Source organism: Mercenaria mercenaria, chromosome 11 (genome assembly GCF_021730395.1).
Source record: "Mercenaria mercenaria strain notata chromosome 11, MADL_Memer_1, whole genome shotgun sequence".
NCBI classification, from domain to species: Eukaryota; Metazoa; Mollusca; class Bivalvia; order Venerida; family Veneridae; genus Mercenaria; species Mercenaria mercenaria.
The window spans coordinates 73,312,243-73,335,529 of record NC_069371.1 but is presented as its reverse complement, the minus strand read 5'-3'; the positions used below and the strand labels follow the sequence as shown (position 1 = coordinate 73,335,529).

The window sequence follows — 23,287 nt, the reverse complement described above, 5'->3', positions numbered from 1 at the left end:
CTTGTGTGATTAAAAAAAAGGAACGCATAATCAAAGTGCGGAAAGGGAGTTACAGGCGGAAAGGACTTCTTTTTTGCGTAAAGGATACGGAATGGAATAATTATACAAATATACTTTTATTGATGCCATATCGTTAAGTTCCACTGATATATGTCTGATTTATGTTTACTGCAGTAATTCACCTTTTCCATAACAAGTTTTTTCCTTGTTTATCTTTACAGTACAGTAAATTTATATAAAACATACAATGAAGATTTTAAAATATTAATACATATGTTACTATATATAGTAACAAAAATGAATGTGTTTTCAGTAGGTTATTGCTTACACACACTGATTATCACTTATCGGCCCGGGCCGAAAACTCATAATCATAATACGCTGATTTAATCCGCCCGGTGAACACGTGCGCGTGAAACCAGTAGCTACATAGAACGTCATCATGGACGTCATAATGGTCTGTCACTGATCTACACGGTAAACCGTGGTTTATCGCAGAATTACAATTCTTGGCTTAAAATAAGTAATAAAACAGGACATGCACATATTTACTTTGGAGCCAGAGTTTCGAATTTCAACAATTTCGACGAAGTTGCGGGTTTCTTCTCAGTGATAAGGTCATGACTGCTTTTCATAAAAATAGATTTAGATGTCTTGCTATTGATAATAAAATTGCAGTTGTTTTTTATGAACTGGCTCAAATTATGTGTTGTTCCACATTTTAGAATGGCGAACCATTTGATGAGTTTGATAGATACATTACGAATTTAGATCTAATTAGTTCCTTACCGACAAGAAATTCTGTAGATCTAATTTGTCTAAATGTGCAAGAATAAACACAAATTTTGAGACAAAAGTACTAGTACCCGAAACTATTTAGCCTTTGAAATCTAGCGACAGGACTTGTAGTTCTACTCCCCTTGAGTAGTGCAACAAAACATGCATTAAAGACATTAATACACGCTAGAGCCTGGCCCTCGGGCCATTATTCATTTTCCGGGCCGATTATCATCTCCCGGCCCGGCTCTGTCGTGTATTAACCTCTAAGTATCATATATTAAAGCTAGGATGGAAGTCATTCAATTTTCGTCTCTGTACAGCCTTCTAAGTTGTCCAACTTTCATAATTTCTTTTGAATTAACGTGAAAAAAAATATGTTTTCAGAACTTTTTTACACCAAATTAAAAAAAAATCAATTAGACTTTATTTGCGCATGGATGAGGATATGTTAGTAGGATTAAAAATGCAAACATGTTGTCTTATTTCGAAATCGTGACTTTCCTGATGAATGGGGAAAAAACTACAGTTTAAGTATAAAATTGAAAATATTAAAATCATTTTAAAAAATCAAAAACCCACAGGCAGATACCTTTAATTTTAAAATTAGGTATATAGTTTATATTTGTATCTTGCCGAATATAAAGCCCCAATTAACGATAAAGCCTGTTACAATGGATCAAACAGTAGCTTTGATATTGATATTGATTTTGCTACACATCAGTGTTCAGTCGCTGTTTAAATTTAAAATACATATCTGGCATGGCTGCCAGTCTGGAGTAGTTTTTTAATCAACAAATGATGTGTTGCAGCCTTCGGAAATATGTCAGTTTTATATAAAATAAAGAAGAACATCTATTTAGTGCGTTGTAACCTTTTTAGCTTCACTCAACTGGAAATGGTAATAGATCCCTATGTCTTGCAGAAGAGTTCCATTAAGCCGCAAATGATGGCGAATTATTCTACAAAGCAAATAACCAACTTAGTGTGTGTCATTTCGTTTTAACCGTGCTATTAAGTAAAATATTTGATCAAATTTGAAAGCGCTATTTCTAGATGCATACCTCATACTGGTGGTAATATTTTATGTAAAAAAAATCATGTAAATAAGGATGTATACTGGCAGTCAGTGACCCACAACCCGAAAAGCGGATGCACACATGAGGATAAACATCTCTGCCTTCAAAGGGAGCAATGAGGATAGGCGTGAAGGAACAGGCGACATTTTCTTGCATACCAGACGGGGATTTCCGGTATTTTTACCGGTGCTGGAAAAATCCATCTTACACCCCGGGGTGTAAGATGACTCCCGTGCTTTAAATGACGTATTACGAACTACATATATGAAGAAGATTTATTAGTTATTTATATTTTATTTCGAAAAACGGAATAAAATCCAATACCTTGATAGTTCCTCTTTGTTCCTGATAGTATATTTCTCGATTCAAAACACGTTATTTTATCAAAAATTCATAACGTTACGCTGGAACTGATAAAATAAAACCGGAACTAAACATTGTTATTTGTCTTTGAAACGCCATGACGTCTTTCCTGTTTACGGACGTTGATTTCCCGCGCTTTGTTAAAATACGCTACTATAAGAAATAGTTCGAAAAAGAATGCCGTTCGATTGAATTTATTTTTATTATTACATCTTGATATCGGTATGCAAGAAAAAGATTCTGTCACTGGTTATAGGTGCATATGGGAATATCCGGCTCTCGGGTAACTGTTTAGGCGGTAACTCGGTAGGAACCTCGTTACCGCCTAAACAGTTACTCTCGAGGCCGGAAATTCCTATCTGCACCTATAACCAGTGAAAGAATCTTATATTCTATACCACCGTCTACAACGAGCTTATATGACATAATAACTAGATGAGTTAAGGAAAATGAAAACACTTCATTAAATTTCATATGGTTTTTATATGATTAGTTTAGGCAAGGGACGGGGTTACTTTACCAAAATAACAATATTTCAGTTTTCCATACATATAACATTAATTTTAATGCCTTGCAGATCCATTCCAGCCGAATGCAGGTAGTTGCACTGAACTACACCAAGATAACGTATTATCTAATCGCTCCCAAACCAAACAAACATACCCTATATTTTGACAAAAAACTGACTCTCAAGTAGCATTACCATACAATGAACTCACGAAAAGCGTTTTAAATGCGTGATAACGTACGACATATGCGAGATGCGCACTTAATTTTCAAGGTGCATTCTTCTTCAAGCAAATCTATACGAAATATATCTCTTGTCTGTTTGTAAATCGTTAGTATTTGTACACGTATATAGTACTTTGGAACCCAAATTGTAAAATTTTATATAACATTACAGGAATCACAGGTAAGCATATACCTTTCATTTGAAGTTTGAAAACTATAAAGTTTGAAATGCTACCTGCTTTCGCCATAGGAACATCCGACACTCTATTTCTGTTAGTGTATCTAAACTTTAAGTACAGAACATATTATAAGATTCTTTCACTGGTTGTATGTGCAGATGGGAATATCCGGCCTCGAGGGTAAATGTTTAGGCGGTAACGAGGCTCCCTGCCGAGTTACCGCCTAAACAGTTACCCGAGAGCCGGATATTTCCATCTGCACATATAACCAGTGATGGAATCTTTTTCTTGCATACCGATTTCAAGAAATAATAATAAAAAAAAATCAATCGAACGGCTTTCTTTTTACAAGTATTTCTTATAGCAACGTATTTAAACAAAGCGCGGGAAACCAACGTCCGTAAACAGGAAAGACGTCATGACGTTTCAAAACAAATATAACAATGTTTAGTTCCGGTTTTGTTTTATCAGTTGCAGCGTAACGTTATGAGTTTTTGATAAAATAACGTGATTTGAATCGAGAAATATACTATCAGGAACCAATAGGAACTGTCAAGGTATTGACTTTTTATTCCGTTGTTTAAATAAAATATAAATTACTACATAAATCTTCTACATATATGTAGTTCGTAATACGTCATTTACAGCACGAGAGTCATCTTACACCCCGGGGTGTAAGATGGATTTTTCCAGCACCGGTAAAAATACCGGGGTTCCCAGTCTGGTATGCAAGAAAATCATATTCGTATACAATGTATTTCATTTCTCTGTGTGTTCGTGTATTTGCTATTAATGGAATGAGGACGGTCAGTGGTCCTGGGCCCCTTTTGTGTCCTCCTAAATCTGTTAAAGCTGCCGAACTGCGTAAAACCTAGTTTATGCCAGTGTGTTTGAAAAAAGAACAAAAGAAATATTTGGTGGGTTAAATGCTGTTGTTTTAACCATGTTTCAGTTGGTGACTGAATATTATAACCGAATGGTTTGCATATATTTTGTACTGGCGCTGACTTGTTCTTCAGTAACTAACAATTTCTCTATATGACCTCAGACACCATGTCGATCTTCTGAAAAAAAAATCAACGTTCAAAATATCCCACCCACGCCATCCGCGATTTATTTTGAGGCCTCGCCCATGTCCTATCTTCTGAGCTTATTTGTCGGTTTTTCGTCTATTTTGTATATTTCAGCAATTTGCATTGATAATAGTTTGAACTATGCGGATGGTGGTGTTGATTTACATGTCCGCATTCATTCTGGTTGGCGGTAAGTTCATAATATTTTGTTAATATAAAACATAAAGTACTAGGATGAAATTATTGTTCTTTACTGCGATATTTTTTCTTTTCAATTTTTTTAGGTTATATGGCTCACAGTTCTTTGTGTCAGTGGGTTCATTTTTTTTAGATATCTTTTATGTTCATACAACAAAATCCCAAGCAGTAAAAATTCTTGCGCATCCCTTATTTTTGCCCGCACTATTTTTAAGAGCAGGTATCGATATGATACCTAAAAGAAAACAAAACAAAACAATGCAAATATTATAGTGTTTGAAAATAATTTGAACAATTCTTTAAGACTTAAGTTTTAATATATCAGTCATTATCGTTGTATTCTTAAAGTCTGTGGATTTCAATGCCTCGAATGTGATGACGTTCTGAAGCCAACATATTGTGATACCGTTACACGTTGCGGAATTCATGAGGTCAGTACAGAAGCTTAAATTTAGGTAATGTAGAAGTTAATCGTTCGGAAATTCTGTTTGTTTTGTATAAAAACAAATGATTAAGATATTAAACATTAAAATTAATGTTATATGTATGGAAAACTGAAATATTGTTATTTTGGTAAAGTAACCCCGTCCCTTGCCTAAACTTATCTTTTTGCACAAAATTGTGAATTCCTAGTCTCATCACACAAAATGTATAAGTAAGAAATTTGGGCATGGATGGAAACAATGGTCTAGAGTAAAGTTGTGGTACAGCTATATGACACATCCGAACAGACTATGATCCGGCATAAAGTGTAATTGTTTCTAACTCAGCAACAGTTTCCTAGATTTTGATACATCTCAACATTTATTGGTTTTATGTAATGTGTAAATATGAACAAGTCAAGATATAAAATTCAGATAGAAAATCAAGATATCACTACAAATGTTTTTGGTAGCAGTTAATATATACATCGCATGACCCGGTGAAAAATGTAAAAACTAGATTGGAAACCTTTCAGCAATGTTATGTGGATGCCAAACTTAGTACTGCCGGCAGCATACGCTACAGCCTGGGATGTAGAGATTCATCGGTATGTATGATATACTTACTTTGTCCTTGTTAATGTCCCCCACTCCCTTGGAATTTAATGGCATTGAGAAAGAGAAAGAGCCATTGTCACAAAGTTTTGAACAATTTTTGAAAATTCCAACTGAAATTTTGTCAAAAAATCCTGACAAGGAGTACATTATCAAACTTGTCTGTAGCCGAGACATTTTCAAAGTTATCTGAAGCCACTGTCACCGAAAGAGACGCCAAAGAATACTTTGACAAAGAAAATCTCGTCAACGTTGTCTGTTGTCACTATCAACATTGTTTCCAACTGTTACAAAGAGTTTGACCGTAACTAAGTGCATGTCGATGGATTAATACTATATATTGATTTTATCCTTGCGTTTTGTGTTTTTAAATAAATATTATGGTGTCAGTAAAGTAACTAACTATATGAAGTGCGAGTAATAGACATGACTAATTAATATTTGATCAAACCACATTTTATTAATTCCAGCGCTGTAGCCAGACCCATAATGTCGCGAAACGGGATATCTTACATACGCGCCACAACTCGTCTTTTAAAACTGATGTAAGAATTTTTCAAAACAGGCGATCTGGGGGAAATTGGGTTTGCAGCGAGTGCTGCTCTGGAGATCTTTGCAATAGTGCAGGATGTGGAAGCAAAGGTATCGTGTCATTTTTAATGATCATACTTTTCTATATAGAGTAATACATAGTTACATATGAGACTATGAAATGAGTGAGCTAACCTAAGAAATTACCTAGTTATACAACTTGTATACAAAATACGTATAGATAGTCACCTGTGTGAAAATGTGTCCAAGTAATAATTCTACCGAAATAACCAAAAAGGAATGTTATAAAGCACGGTTTTCATGTGTTCGTGAGACAGCAATAGAAAGAATATATTTGTCGCTGCATAGATAAATCGCCTGTTGAGCTAAACATTTACAAAAGGAAATTTAGACAATAATGTGGTCTGAACGATTTTTGAAATACAAACATGCTTCATAATTTATCCTTCCGACATACATGGTTGGGCAGAGATTCCTCTTTTTCTTTTTGTGTCGTGTAGTCTAGATAGCTGTGTGGCATTATTGGTTCATTTGTCTGGAAACGAAACAAAAATACTAGAAGTTAGGTCTAGTCCTTATGACATTGGCCTTGGAGCCACAGATAAAAAAAAACTAAAAGAATCTTTATTAAGTGGATCATATAGCCGTAGCTATTCAATTCATTCTGACGTAAGATACCGGAAATAATTTTCAGTCTCCCGGTAACTGTGTCCTTACCCTTTGATCTGTTTCCTCCCAAAATAATAGGGATAATTCACAGTATGTGCTCAGTCATCATGTAAAGTTTGAAAACCTAAGTTATTAAACTTTCTGACTTAAGAGTCCGGAAACAAATATATTATGAGAACAGAATTTAAATCAGGTTTGCCGCGGACGCCAAAAACAGGTAGGAATTAAAGTCCGAAAACTATTTGCAGTATTCGCGTCTTTGTGACCCTGACCTTTTACCGTACCGACAAAAAATAGACTTTCTTCTTAAGTGGTGGTGGACCATCGTGCAAAGTTTGAAAGCTGTGACAACTGTGCGAAAAATGTTGACATAAAATATAAATGGTGACCTTCAAATATAAATTCACTTCACCTGTTACGACAACTTCCATTAACTACAAAGGTTAACAGTTACTCTATCTAGAAGGGGTACGCCCCGTTTATTAAGGATGGTAATATTTTGATGCAAGTAAGTGTTGTATCTCGAAACTTGGACTAAAGTTTGCGTTACAACATGAATAAGAAAAGAATTTTTTAACTTTTAAATAATTTTGACAGACATTTGTGGTCCCGGAGGTGAAACTTATGTGGCCAATTTTAGGAAGACAAACTATTGCAAAAGAATCAAGAGAAAACAGTCAAAATACTACATGCTAATTTGAAACTGCAGGTTATCCTTCCCAGAGAGGCCCTATATGTTTCAACTGTCCACAACAAAATACAGAGGATGACTGCAATAAGATAACCATGTGTGGACAAGATGAGGTAGGTAGATATGAACTAAACGTTAAAGTTTGTGGAGTTTAACTGTGTGTTTTTTTTAACTTAAATGATGTTACTAGAAACTGACAAACTCATCAATACTATATGTAAGTAGTTTACAATGAATACTCATTGAATGCCTGTTGGTCAAAATCATTACATAACCCCTTATATCAATCGCTAGTTCGTAGTTCGTGATACTAGCCGGTCTATAGTTCAACACCATATTTTGGTGAGTTAAAGAGGAAGAAAAAAAATATTCCTGATGATGTTTTAACATTCCTATGCACTAGTTCTATTAAAAATGTTCATTCCAGTAATCTCATTACGAACAATGCTAACTTACAGTGTTACTTTTCTAATCAGCTGTGTATGTTGCATAAAACGATGGATCCCGTTATTCATGAAACATTCTACGAAAGCCGATGTGAAGGCGAGCAGGTAATTATCACTAAATTGATAATTGATTGAATGAATTGCTTACATATTTTTTCGTAGAAATTTCTTTAAGGCTTCCACTAACAAATTTCTAGATTGACATTAACTGCCAATATTTTCCTATTATATCTAGTACAAACCGTTCTCAGTTACAAAATTTTATGATTTTTGAACTGTTGGTTTTTCTTATTAAAGGTCCATTACTAAAACCCGAACGAGTATTATATGGAAACCAGAGTTTGTAGCTGAGACTTTCTATTTACTGAAAATATGGCCCACTGCATCAGTTCTGACCAAATAGCGGTTCTGACCAAATAGTCATGAATATGTTCAAGAATAACTAACAAATAAACAAAAAATGTTGCCGATGTCAAACCGAAAGTATGCTTTCCGACTGCTTACGAACCCGTCCAGCATCTTCGGACTTTTTCGGAAGAATCCTCCGAAACGAGGCTATAATTTATAAATAGATGCAAAATATATCATATGCCCAAACGATAACGAGATTTTTACAAACTTAGCACATGGAATTCAACAATTTTGTAACTCACAAAAACTTCATGAAAATCATTCTTATAATACAGCTAATATACAGTTATACTACAAGTTTTCATAAGGACAATTCAGGCCCTTCCCGAATAAAAGTGTTTTTACAACTTCGTCTGTAAACTTTTTCAGTTAATCTCTTTTCAGTATAATTTTAAGAAGATAAATGAGTAACTGTCTTACACTGCAGAAACAAAGTATGATTGAAATTTACCTAAATACACTTATTTATGTACACATGGCTACATTAATTTAATAAGATTTTAGACATTAAACACATTGTCTTGGCCTAATATATGTCACTGTCAATTTTAAATTTAAATTTAGTACATCTCATATTTTTCGTGCAAGTCGTGCATAATTACCATAATGGAAATGCAGTTATTTTGTTGCGCGTCTTAAATGGATATTCGTTTGAAACAATTTTAAAATCACGTGATCCCGAAGAATTTCCGACCGATTACGGAAAAGCGATAAACACGAAAGTAGGACAAAATGACCCCCCATGTCAGTCTAAGAAAATACAGAAACAATCATTTGTTTCTCTGTACATGTGTTGATTTCAAGGGAATATTACACGGCTATCGTAATGTTTAGTACTATATTTCAAAATGTGTAGTCTTTTTTTTAAGATTTATGTCTATTCATTTGTCTTTATTTTGCACTTTTAAATAGAAATGTAATGACCAACTCTCAAGATACAAACTACTGCCGTCCGTTCTGGTTGGCAAAAGGCGAAGACGAAATGCAGTTATTTACCGTAAGAATATCATATAAATTATATTGTAACCTAAATCAGTATTCATAATCGAACAAATTATAGTAAATAATATTATTACTTATTCTTCGAATGATATTTTTAAGCAATTATAGGCTTGCATGGCCTATATAGAGCCTTATATGCTATTGAGATAAAGTACTTTTATCACATGCAGTATCATCATTAATTACGAAAACACAGTCAGTCACAGTTTACAACAATTTAACAGCAAATGTAGTACCATATTGTTTATTTTTTTTATCTGGAGAATGATTTCAAGTCTGTATTTGTTTATTTCTAGAAGACTCATGCCGTTTGCAGTGCTGTAAAACGTCCCTCTGTAATGCGAACTGTACCAATGAGTCAATAATTGACAGTAAACTTTCAACAGGTAAGTCACATAGATATAGAGGGAATGTTTTGCTTAATAATCAGCTTTATAACTAATTACAGAAAAAAAAGAACAATTTTCTCTACAAATAATTATACGGACGCGTTCAATAGTTTATTCATAGTGAGAAGAAAGATATTTGACGAAGTTTTGACAGCCGTATTCTATTATATTCGACATAAAAGACCAAGTCCGTAATCCAAGAAATTAAAGATGGAAAATGTTTGTGTCAAACCGATAGTACAACTTTTATTTGTATGTCCCATGTACCAGATCGGCTACTGCATTTCACCTCGCTTTTAAGCGTAATAGATATCTTGTATTTCTTGTGTCATTGATATGTTTGTACGTTTTAGAATCATTAATTACCAAACATAACATGTGATTCTCAATAAATTTACATCTAAACAATGATACGGAATCAACAACAACTGTTTAACCATTACAGTAGAAGTTAGTTGGATGTACTCCATTGAACACACGGGAGCTAGACACGTAATCAAATATTTTACATAATAAGCCTAAATATATATAAAAATCTAAGGTGCCATAACAAGAACTTCAACATTATGGATTTCGCATTTTTTTTTTCGTGTTAAGACATCTGCAGAGTCCCGAGGAACCGGTTGGTGCCCGAGCCCGGAATGGCGAGACATCTACATCTGAAGATATTAACATGCGCTAATGCTGTTCTAGCAAAACGTGTAAAAATTAATAATGTGTATATTGCTCCCGAGTGTCATGAAATTTCTATGGAATGTGCGGAAATATTTGCGTTTATTTATCACGCTGGTCATTTACTTTTGAATTATCCGTTTTGGAGCCGTAATACGTTTACGCTTTTCCATGACTTGCGCATATGTAGGTTTTAAGATTTAACAGCACGTGAGCGCAAGAATCCCTCTATTAACACACGTTTGCTCTTCTGTCAATACCCCCCCCCCCCCCCCACCCCTCAACACACACACACACAAGTGACAAGAATTGCAGTTTTATGCCACAGAGGTTAAAAAATGTGATTTGATAAAAACCGGCGCTGGAAAGAGGGACTCGGTCTTTATGTTGTATCAAAGACTTTTTACAATGAATACAAAATATAACCGTAGATGACAAAGATAATTAATTAGGTTCTAAATTTTATGTTAGAACAGATGAAACAGCTGTCCAAATAAAAGTTCAGTATGCACTGGAGCAATGATATATTTCTATCTTCTTCCCAGGTATGCATATTTATATGGTTAGAAAAGCGTTACTTTTAACACTGCACATGAACTTTTACAGTTGCTGTCATAAAGAGAGATAGTAAAAAACATTAGAATAGATTCAATAAAATTTTCTACTTTTCTCATCAATATTCAAACTTCCAGTGACAAATATCATCAGTTAGAGAAAACAATTATGTTAAATAGGATTTAACACGGAACTGATATATTTTATGTTCATAACGGAAAAAAGTGGAAGCCACATTTTAAACAAAGTCATTATGAGCCTTTGAGGTAAGAGTTTCTGGAGTTTCTCTCCCACATAATAATGTCAGCTTTACAATTTCGGATAGGGGTGTCCGAAAACCATCCAACTGATATACAATTTGATGTCATTCATTTTGAGAAAAGAGAAAATTAAAAACTATTTCTGATTGGCAAGAAAGCACAATTATAACGTTTAATACAAACCGAAGGCATACATTTCATGAGTGTGAAACTTGAGATTGTATGCCCAGGTCGTATACGATGTCAAAAATGGAATGTGTTAGCAGTTTAGCAGTCAGTGGCCGGCTTTTAAATTATTTTTTAAATATTTATATAATTCTACATAGCAAATGACAACGTTAAAATTACCATGTCAACATTTTAAAAATGTCGCCTTTAGCCTTTATTGTACAGTTCAATGAGATATTTATACATTATACACATTTACACTGTTTTCTATGAAAATATTTAGTCTTTTAACAATTCAGTTGTGAAAAAAAATCATATCTTAAAAACCTGCAATCTCAATGCAAAGACTGTATAAATTGATCACCCACATATTAGACATCATCTTAAAAACAATAAAAAGAAATCAATGTATAATAATCAGTAGTGTCTCAAGATAGAGGGTTTTAAATAGCTATTTATGGGTACTATAAGTGTTGTTAAGGTACTTCCGCCATCTTGAATTTAGAGTGACCTTCATTTGAGGTGTGAAAATATTGTGAACAAAAGCTTTCAAATGCAGCTGTTCCAGAGTACAAAAACAGCTCAGTTTGCAAGATCTGAAGTAAAAGTAGCTGTATAAAAAGTAATAATAAAATTTGGAAATAAACAAAGAAGATATTTTACCAGTATTTTTCCAAATTTTTGGTTAGATTTATAAATCCTTTCAAAATACTTTATTAAAAATTCATGAATGGCAAAAGTTAGTTCAAAGAATCAATTAGTGCATAGGAGAATTGTCTTACCGAATAGAACTAAACTTAGTACAAAATCTGTTTTCAAATCTGACCACCTCATGTATTAAAACAAAAATAAATCTGTACATATTGCTATTTTCAGCATACATAAAAGTAGTGCAATGTGCGGACAATGATTTTTCTATGTATGGTGTACCAAACTGCCTAAAATTGTAAGAGAAGTCTCAGACTTAATGTGAACAAGATTTGCAGCGATCCAAAATTCTTTTCAAGGATTGTGCAAGTTTAAGAAAATTTTAATTTACTATTGTGGACTTTATGTACTAACGCGCTGCTTATCTCACGGAAAATTTGGTGGAAATGGAATTGGTGGAAATGGAATTTTCGGCACTTCCTGCGCTAACTACCGAAATTACTTAACGTAACTTTCTCACACATACGTGATTGTATATTTATAAGTTATAAAAACAATCGAAATATTTGCGTCATCACGATATATGCAAATATTTTAGACAATCTTAAAACATTTGGCCACAGTATTTCCGCATACTGGTCGGGGACAAGTTCGATGTGTATAATGATTCCTTAGAGGTTTCATGCGTCGTAAACTTGCCAATTTTGATCTTTCGACGTTTTATACAATATGAGAATTTATGCAGCATGTAATAAATCGCAGAAAAAAATGTGCAACAAAATATGTTAGGAGGTATTATAATTTGTATACAATTGTAGATAACCTGATGATCTGTCACACTTTCATAGATTTAAACAGATATTCTTGCATAAAAACTACTTTTTTCAATGGATCCGCCCATGTATTAACGGGAGAAAAATCGTGTGCAAACAAGGCAATTCACGTGCTGTAAATACCCGATTTTTATTTTTAAAAATGCTTTCCCAGGGACGTATCTGTAATGCTGCGCAGATTGACATCTAGTATCTACGTCTTTTTTCTTTCATAAAAACCTCTACTTGAAGCATCAAATATGCAATCTAAACCATAGAATGATTTACCGTATCAGTAAATTGAGTAACTAACGAATACGCTAAACTTCCATTTTAACTCTGCGTCAAATCAGATTTTGTAGACAACCGTGAATTTTAAAGAATTGCGTGTTTACCTGTACGATTCTTTGTTTTTAGGTATTATATTTATGATTTTGATATGTATCAATCAGTATGTTTTTATCTAATTTCTCGAAGAAATTATATAAACAGCTTGGAAACATGACGCTACGTTCGTACTCATCCGTACTCCAATATAACTCGAATGTAAAGTTATTATTCTTGAAGTTGTGATCGAGTCCACCAAATTGTGAACTGATATGAAAAATTATCGGTAATTTTATATTGTAATAATGAGAGATAAAAAAATCGCTTAAAAACCTTCAGGATGTGCTTTTGATAGTGATGTTTATTTCTGAGCCCTGGATACGGATATTTAAAACATGTTTACCGTTTCCGAGAACAACTGGAATGGTAAGTAAAAATGTACCGGAATCGTCAAGTCATCCGTGACATATGAAAACAATACATAAATCGTCGTGAAATATATTTTTATGCAAGAATACCGACCTTCGGTCTCGGTCACAAAGAATCCCGCGGGCTTCTGCAGACGTTACTACACACACAAAAAAGCGTGTATTATCCCTACAATAAATGTGTATTGAAATTCCGGCAGAGAAATGGACACTGACTTTACATTAGTGGTCACTGCGGTGTTGACAGCGGAAGCAGCGGTCCAGTACTAAGACTGTCTACAAAACCAAGGATAACGAGTTCTTTATCTGAAAATTACGAACATTGGGATCAGTGTTCAGTATACACCTGAAAATAATAGACTTGCTATTTGCCGAGTGCACACTTGTTTTCTATCATCGTTAATATGAAGTAAACTAGTAAATATTCGAACATATGCATAATCTCATGAACACTTCTTTATTGTATGTTCTCTGAAATTAACAAATAACTGGCTCAGCTGAGACACCATACTTTAAAGTAAATTCAGTTTATTCACCACGAGGTTCAAAATGCACGGGAGTCTCGTGATAGTACATGCCTTTATTTCACATGGTTGAAGTGTAAACAAATAGTTAAATTTGCTTCGTTTTATTTCTCACGGAAAAGATCGGACGGTTTTTTATGTTGGAATAATTATAGAACATATATGCATTTAAAGTTGAAAGTTGATTGTTTTATACAGGACGTAAAACTGAAACAAGTAAGCACTTTTACTTTTCCAGCAATGTTCCTCAGGTGAACTTTGACATTGTTTACAAAGAGAAATCAGTTTTGTGTCATCTTGAAATGCGTTGTTCGGCTGAAACGTAAAGTTCCCGGAAAAGTTCTAAAATGGCTTATTTGGAGGATTTTTGTTTTATTTATAAATTCAACACAATGTGCAATATTTCCAGTTTTTGAAAATGATTGAAATCGAACTTGTTTTTAGAAAAAGTCCCGATCTTTCATCAATATTTTATCAGCGGATGCTTACAAATTTTAAGTGAAACGGCTTTCTTGTCCAAAAGAGGTGTGTAAAGCGAAAAACTACCATTACACATTGCGTTTATTCTTTAAATGTAAAGGATCGGTAACAAATTAAGGAGATCGGACAGTGCAAAACTATACTAAATGGATATCTCTAACCATTGATAAGGAGGCATATATATTTCAGTAAGGAAATCTGAGGTAAAAGAACAATTATATATTTTATTTCTTGAAATAAACATGGCGGCGAAATATTTTAGAAAAACTGTGCACGTGTTTTGCGCATTAGAATGTTTAACGACATTTTCTTGAGAAAATAGCGCTCGTGTGCACTATTTTGGCATTTCTTTGATTTGAAAATAAATATTTTATAGCAATTTAGGATGCATACGATACTAAAATTTTGCACCAAAAATGTTCACTCCTTTTCTTCCAAAGCACTGTGGATATAGGGTTCAACGTAACTTTCATACTCGCAAGTTTACCTACAGATATATCTTTTCAAGTTTTATCATATATTTTTTGTGTCCTTGCATTTCGAAAGCTGTTTCGAGGATTCTGATTTTTCACATGAATTTCTAATTTCAATTTGCGGAAGTACCTTAAAGACCCACCACGACCTAGTGACCTACTTTTTCCTCCCACATGAACTTAGTGCAAATCATTCTGATAATACTGGTATAATACAGCTATTGTACAAGATGACAGGTGGACAATTTAGGCCTTCCCTGAATTAATGTGTTTTCACAACTTCATCTGCAAAGTTATTCCTGTACACTTATTCAGTCCTTCTCTTTCAGTATAGTTTTATAAACACAGAACATAGAGTAATAACTATCTTACACTGTAGAAACAAAGTGTGGTCTAAACTCACCTTAATACATCAATTTAAGTAACCTACTGTACATACTACTACGTTAATGTAGTAATATAATTAGACATTAAATTTTACACATTGCCTTGGCCTTATATATGCCACTGTCAACTTGTAACTAGATACTCGTTATTTCCCATTTTCTTCATGCAAAGCATGTATAATTACCATCATGGAAATACAAAAAAACCCAGTTTTTTTTGTGGTGCGTCTTTAACGGAGCAACTGTTTGTAGTCCGGACTACCAGCTGGTGTGTTTAATTAAAACTGATTTTAAACCAGAAGGTAGGATAAAGAGCTTCAACTTGTACGCATTTTGTCTTCGATTTGTGTATTAAATTAAATATTATAGGACAGTAATCTAATATTCTGTATTTATTACATGCTTTTAGATAAAATACCTAAAATCATCTGTTGAATAACTATATTTTGTATCACATTTCACTGCCTAACTATTGTATTGATAAAAGACTTTAGTCAGAATGGAAACTTCGCGAATAGGTCTGCTTGCCGTCAGTCATTAATGTTGATTCCTCGTGATAATTTTCAGAGAAGAAAAACTAACTTAGACTAACCTTGTGTTTGTACTTGACTTTTATGTAATGTTAAATGTTACAGCTACTGTTATAACATCCATATTTGATACAAAACTGCACATTGCAATATCAAATTTTAATATGGAATCTCTAGATCGTTTGTCGGCTATGAAATTGGCTACACGAACGACAACTAGACCAAACACAAGCGCAAGTACAAGTACTACTAGCTCACTTGCAATGTCGACGTCAAGCACGGTCATGTCATCTACACATCAAGGTACGTATTGCTATAATATTCTTGCTTACCTCGCGGGGAAAATACATACATTTGTGGGATAGATATTCCTAGCGGACAAAGTATAGTTTTGTTCGAGCACGCGTCAGGGATATATATTCCTGTCTTTCCCCAGGGAAAACCTTGTCTAAAATAGTGTGCACTTAGGTAACGTCACATAGTACTGGCACTATTATGACGTCATAAACAACAAAAATAATGTTAGGACATACCCAAATCTATTTGTCACCACGATCTATTTTGAACGTGATAGGCAAGAAAAATGATCTTACATATCTGTCTGTGAAAGACAGCTGTTTCCCAAACTCTCTGGACATCTTGGGTTTAAAAACCTCGCTCACGCTCGGTTTTTCATTCCACACTATCCTTCGGGTAGGGAAACCCGTCTTACATAGGCAGGCATATAAGATCCTTATATTCCATTGATAAAAGACTAACTTTAGTCAGAATGGAAACTTCGCACATTGGCCTGCTTGCCGTCAGTCATCAATGTTTAGTTGATTCATGAATCGTGATAATTTTCAGAGAAGAAAAACTAACAAAGACTACCCTTGTGTTTGTACTTGATTTCTATGTAATGTTGAATGTTGCAGCTACTGTTATATCATCCGTATTTGATACAAAACTACATATTGCAATATCAAAGTTTAATATGAAATCTCTAGATCGTTTGTCGGCAACAAATTTGGCTACAAAAACGACAACTAGACCAAACACAAGCCCAAATATAAGTACTACTAGCTCAACTGCAATGTCAACGACAAGTTTGGTCATGTCATCTACACATGGTACGTGTCGTTTATTTTTGCTCATACATATATATGTATACATACATTTGTCCGAGCACTCGTCAGGGAAATATATTCCTGTCTTTCCCTAGGGAGAAACCTTGTATGAAATAGCGGACACTTACGTGACGTCACATAGTACTGGTGTTAAATATATTATGACTTCATAAACTCTGTAATAATATATAATAGATCTAAATTATTGAATTTTGTCTCCACGATCTATTTTGAATGCGATAGGCAAGAAAAATGATCTAGCATGTCTGCCTGTGTAAGACAGCTGTTTCCCAAACCCTCGGGACAGCTTGGATTAAAAACCTCGCTCACGCTCGGTTTTTCATTCCACACTATCCCTCGGGTAGGGAAAACCGTCCTACATAGGCAGGCATATAAGATCCTTATATTCTATTGATGAAAGACTAACTTTAGTCAGAATGGAAACTTCGCACATTGGCCTGCTTGCCGTCAGTAATCAATGTTTAGTTGATCATTTTTGCTCATCTAGCGGGAAAAGGATACATACATTTGTCCCAGCACGCTCCTGTCTTTCCCTAGGGAAAACCTTGTACAAAATAGCGGGCACTTACGTGACGTCACATAGTACTGGTGTAATTATGACTTCATAAACTCTGTAATAATATATAATAGATCTAACTTATTGAATTTTGTCTCCACGATCTATTTTGAATGCGATAGGCAAGAAAAATGATCTAGCATGTCTGCCTGTGTAAGACAGCTGTTTTCCCAACGCTAACGCCCGGTTTTTTTTATTTCACACTGTCCTTCGGGTAGGGAAACCCCTGTCTTACACAGGCAGGTATGTAAGACCTTTATACCCAGGTTTAGCGACAAATTACAGTATCTCTGTATCATATGTGTCAAGTAAATGCAATCATGTTGATTAAAGTCACTTTAATTTATTCTCCTATTTCAACTTCATTATTACGAATCTTTTCAGCTTTGTTCAATCCTAATCGAGTCAGCTGCTTCGAAAAAACGTGACAATTTGTCATATGAGAAGCTGCTGTTGTGGCCACATCGAGATTCAAACCCACGCCTTCTGACCGTCAGCCAGAGCAGCTAAATTACCATGGGCTCAATCTTGATATTCGTTTCTTTATACATCTAAGGCTTTTACTTTCTAAAATGACGAATGGACCATTTTCTGTTATTTGTCAACAGCTTGCAACGACGTCTTGCCTGAATGTGCATCAACTGACAGCAAAAATACAATTTGTCTTTCTCAAGTGTTAGCGGCGAAATACTGCCGCAAATCATGCGGATATTGCAGTAAGTACACTATAATGTTGTTTAATATTTTACATTATTTGATGAAAGGTATGTTGTTGTTGTGAATATTGTTTTTTATTTGTCTACATACTATATATTTGATGTTTTGAAATGTAGAAAATTGCTCCATAAAACATATCCAGTTCTTGTATTTGGAAGTGACCATAATTATTTTAAGAAATAATAAATCTGTTCCTATATTTTATCAGTTAATAAAATATGGGCAGGAGTTTGGATGCGTAATAATTAAATCACGAGTGCGTAGCACGAGTGATTTAATCATTCGCATCCATACGACTGCCCATGTTTTATTAATTTATAAAATGATTGAAACATATTTATTATTTCGATTCTAACGACGGAAATAATTCGCATTTTACAGTACTACATTTTCAGCGTAATACGTCATTCGGGTCATATGCTGTTACAATTTACCCCCTGTGGTTAGAAAGAGTTGCATAGCCAATGGAACGTATAGATATTTATTTCTTTTTATCAGAATTTTGAGAAGTATTTATATAGAGGATAATTGTTGGTTTCGGTGTAATATCACGTTATAATTTCACCGAGTGGGCACCAAAAGCGATATTTTCACGAGTGGCGCAGCCACGAGTGAAAATAACAACTTTTGGTGTTCACGAGTGAAATTACCGTGATATTACATCGATACCAACAATTTTTCTGTTTATTTTATGTCTAAAACTCTACTTTTGTTGTGTTTATTTCAATAAAATGTCGAAATTTGCGGGAAACTTTATCAGGAAGCATCGCAAAGATGACGTCATTTTAACGACGTCATCGTCATATTGTTTCCGGCTTTCAGTACGCTCGGTAAACTTTTTGACGTTAATCCGGGTATCAGATTTCATAATTTTCACTGAGTTGCCAGTGCGTTTATCAGGATATAATTCACCGTTATATTTCGATAAACCACCGAAAAACATAAAATAAAATTTAGTAATCTAACAGCTCGCAAACTAATTATGAAGAGAATCATCAAATTAAGCGATTTGACCCTGTGTTACAAGTTACGAGCTTAACTTTATATGACGTCACATCATTATGACGTCATACTTTATGTCATACATTTATGACGTCACCGCTGAATCTTAATTGAGCTAATTGAATTCGCTCGTAGAGATCGAAACGTGTTTTACAGTCCTACACACAAGTCAGTATGAATTTTTATCATATTTATGTTTTTGAAATGCTGTTTTCAACCGTTTGGCCCTGAAATAATTTGTATGTAATGGAACTGAAGTAGAATCTCTTATGCCACAATCATAGGGGGTGAAATGTAACAGCCAACCATATTTTATCGTAGATTCATGTATAGGCGATTTCGCTATATGTTTATATAGCAATTGCTGCAGATCGTGTTAGAATATACGATAATAAATAGTTATAATATTAGAATTTTTATCAGACAATGAAAGCACACTTGTATCAGTTAATTATGTCTCCCCCATAGGTGGGGGAGACATATTGTTTTTGTATTCGTCGTCCATCTGCCCGTCCGTCCGCTTCCGTCCCCTTTAAGTTTGTCCGGCTATCACAGGTCAAACTGCTGGTCAGATTTCAACGAAACTTCACAGGAGTGATCAGTACCAAGCATAGTTGTGCATATCGCCGGCACGATCCGCTTCGCTGCATTAAATGGCCGCCAGAGAAAAAAAAAAATCTTGTCCGGCATTCACAGGTCAAACTGCTGGCTGGATTTCGACGAAATTTTACAGGAGTGATCAGTACCAAGCATAGTTGTGCATATCGCCGAAACTATAAACAAATAGAAAAAACAGCATGTGAGAATAATCTCTTAATAATGACAATGTTTCGAAAATGGATGTGATAACGGCTAAAATATTTTACTGAGATTATAGAATTTGACACCTCTTCTCTATTACATGTTAAAATATCATTTAAAATTTAATACGGGTGTCTGTTAACAGGTACAACGTCAATGTTTTCACAATCGTCAACTGTATCTACCAACACATCTGAACTGTGTCAGAGGCGCTGGTCACCCTGGATTAATAATGATTCACCTTCAACTGGAGATGGTGATAGAGAGGTGATTGTTTTCTTAATCATGGTAAAATGCAACCCCTTTAAGCAGGAACCCATAAAGGGTTGGGTGCGGGATCTTTTAAATGTTGTCTCTGCCGTACGTTCCAGTTTAATGTATCCGTGTGCCAGTTGTAGGCTTCTGAACACTTTTCTCATCCTAATTTAAATACGTGTCTAAATCTCAAAACATGAAAAATGTCGCTGTGCTGTTGTTGTTTTCTTGTGTCTTTTGTGATCATGCATGTCGTTCAATGATAGTTCCTTTTAAGTCTTTGAAGCCGTAGGAGATGTTTCACATTTCTTTCGTTTCATAAACAGACTTAAACTGGATCTGGTGATATCTTACTTGGTTGAGTTAGATAGATATGCTTCTGTAGGTTCTTACAGGTTTGGTGAAATATACAAAATGTAGTATGAAACATTAGTAACTTGGGGTACACCTTACCATTTGATTTACACAGCTCTAAAACTATCAACAAAACCTGTTGGAAGGACCCGCTTATTTGAAAAATAGTGCATTGCCTTTTCATTATAAATCCCTAATCATCTGTTATAATGCGCATTAGTTGAAGTATCTCATTCTGAGCAAGGCAGTTGTGGATGTGAGGAGATTTACGTATATTTTTTCTTTGTCTTGCAGAGCTAATTTATTATAATACAAACTCATATTGATTGAATAGATTGAAATGTGACATAACTTTAACGTATTTTATATTGTGCGGTCATGTCTTTTTGCCAGACGTAGAATGTGCATGCGCAAAATTTTACTTCCGTTGCTAAGGATCGCGCCATGAGTAAACCGATCCATAAGCTATGTTTGACAAATAGTTTCGTATAAGACGTGATAACTGAAATAAACTGTTTTGTTAATTTAAGAAGCATCCACGCAGCTGAATGTTACAGAAAATCATCGCACATTTCTTTTGATAAAAAGACGACGCCATTTCATAAGGAACGCCACTATTTCTTTCATCGGAATGTATTATAATCATTCATATCTTATTTACACAGTAGTTTAGGAGTAAGTATAGAGACTGTTTACTTTATATTAAACAGAGCTGGACAAAGGCCGAGCAGCATGCATTCTGTCCTAATGGTAACGTCACAAGTATCGAATGTGTAACACAAAGTGGTATCCACTATTACAGTTCAGGAGATATAACGGATTGTACACCAGAAAGCGGATCTGTCTGTTTGACTGAGTATAACTTTCCAGTACCTTGCAGTGATTACAAGATCAGATACCTCTGTACCTGCGATGGATAGTACTTGTGTATTTTGGGACTGCTTGAGTTCAGGACCCCAGAATATTTTAATTATTTTCTATTTCAATTTCTGTTTGTGTTGTCATTTCATGTAAATCCCCTTTTTACATTAAAGGTGTTATATGAAATCATATAACATAAACACTGCTGATCTTACAATATGGATCAAACAGCATTAAAATATGTAAATAAAATCGGCGCCATCTGAAACTCGCTTTGTCCTTTATGACAAGTAACACCAAGAGTACAACTAATTAAATTCAAGTATTCGATGTTAGTTTTACTCCTTTGCAGTAAAATTTGGAATCATATCGAAGTAATTGCCGTTAACATCCTGCATAACTGATTTGATTTTTTTTTATTTTTTGCCTGGTCTCCACCCACTTCATAACATACACACACGCGCGCGCGCGCGCGCACACACACACACACGCACGCGCGCGCGCGCACGCACACAAACACACATGTGCAGAAGCACATATTTACAAATATATGCAATTTCATGCCAATTAATTTTAATAACATTGAATGTGAAATCATTATTATTCGTATTTCATTTCTATAGATCCGCTTTTTGATCGTTTTCTCTTATATTTTCCTTAAACGTAATTTTAAAGATGTTCTGAAAAAGCTTAAGTTTTTTGTCGTAATCGTTTTGTTTTTTTTTGTTTGTTTGTTTGTTTGGTTTTTTTGTTTTTTTGTTTTTGTTTTTGCTTTTTTTTCATTACTGGTTGTTTTGCATAATGGTACCAGACCAGAAGGAAAAATACAACTGTATACCTTACCCCTGTGTAAACTATGACATTGTACTCAACGGGAAAGTATACTAGCCCATTTCTCACCTAAAACGCGCCGTTAGACAAATGCGTAATGCACATTCAACAACTTGTAATTTATATTATATGGATACTAGAACTAGAACTGTTGTGCTTTCTGAAGTAAGGACTCGTTTTAAATTTCAACTGTAATCAAATTTTGGCAATGACAGCAAAAACGTTTGGATCTTCATGAGTTACCGGGTGTATTAACAAAATATGGCGCAAGGCTGACGGAACGTGTTCTGCAAAAACAATGCATATCAAGAATGGAGAGATAAAGCTAATTTTTGACAGATCATGAAAACTACTGTCAAACTTTTACAAGTGGAAAATGACTTATTACATAATTGGTGTTATTTCTGCCTTCGAAAACGGTTTTCTTTAAAAGGGTTTTCTGTACTGTAGTTTACAACTCATAAAATAAAACAATAAAATAACTGACTATTAACTTAATGTCGTTTTCTCTATACAAGTCCTATAAGAATTCATATTGTTTCAACCACTGGACACTAACTACAGCCATAATTCACAATATTGTAATTAATCAAAACAGATCCCCTATTTTCAAATATATTTTGAGGGCATCTAACTAGCACATATATATTTGATACCTAATGTGTATTTACAGGATATTAAAATATCTCATCTGTGACGATCTATTATTCAAAATATATTTTGAATATATTGCATAATAACACACATTTTCAGTCTTCTTTGTTAAATAGGGAAATACTGAATCGGCTCGTGTAAGAATAGATCTAGATGTTTTTTCAATTATTGTTAGTATGATAGAGCCAGTTAGTATTTGAGATTAAGGCTGTTGGTAAACAAGGAAACTGCGTATTGCATATCTTATTGCATATCTTATAACACCATA

The 23,287-nt window shown here is 34.4% G+C and overlaps 1 protein-coding gene across 3 annotated transcripts; it reads left to right on the top strand.

Annotated features, from left to right (window-relative positions):
- The first annotated feature begins 2,745 nt into the window (after positions 1-2,745).
- Positions 2,746-22,852, top strand: LOC123531111 (uncharacterized). 3 transcript variants are annotated; one of them, XM_053517727.1, is made up of 14 exons: positions 2,746-3,132; positions 4,318-4,393; positions 4,750-4,832; positions 5,360-5,431; positions 5,909-6,080; positions 7,369-7,463; positions 7,827-7,901; positions 9,120-9,204; positions 9,509-9,595; positions 16,039-16,164; positions 16,848-16,970; positions 18,153-18,260; positions 20,210-20,331; positions 21,384-22,852. In XM_053517727.1, the coding sequence occupies exons 2-14, from the start codon at positions 4,345-4,347 to the stop codon at positions 21,591-21,593; spliced, it is 1,407 nt and encodes a 468-aa protein (XP_053373702.1). In that variant the 5' UTR covers positions 2,746-3,132; positions 4,318-4,344; the 3' UTR covers positions 21,594-22,852. The 3 variants fall into 3 exon arrangements, with proteins under 3 accessions (XP_053373702.1, XP_053373703.1, XP_053373701.1); XM_053517726.1 differs by having other exon boundaries at positions 2,749-3,132; positions 9,506-9,595; XM_053517728.1 differs by lacking the exon at positions 16,848-16,970 and having other exon boundaries at positions 2,748-3,132; positions 9,506-9,595.
- The last annotated feature ends 435 nt before the right edge of the window (positions 22,853-23,287 follow it).

What these genes read in the sequence shown, in the direction of transcription:
- LOC123531111 (XM_053517726.1), top strand. Translation starts at nt 4,345, where the DNA reads ATGCGGATGGTGGTGTTGATTTACATGTCCGCATTCATTCTGGTTGGC. An exon ending in CACGTTGCGGAATTCATGAG is followed by an intron (nt 4,833 to 5,359) that starts GTCAGTACAGAA and finishes GAAACCTTTCAG; the next exon opens with CAATGTTATGTGGATGCCAA. An exon ending in CAAATCATGCGGATATTGCA is followed by an intron (nt 18,261 to 20,209) that starts GTAAGTACACTA and finishes GTCTGTTAACAG; the next exon opens with GTACAACGTCAATGTTTTCA.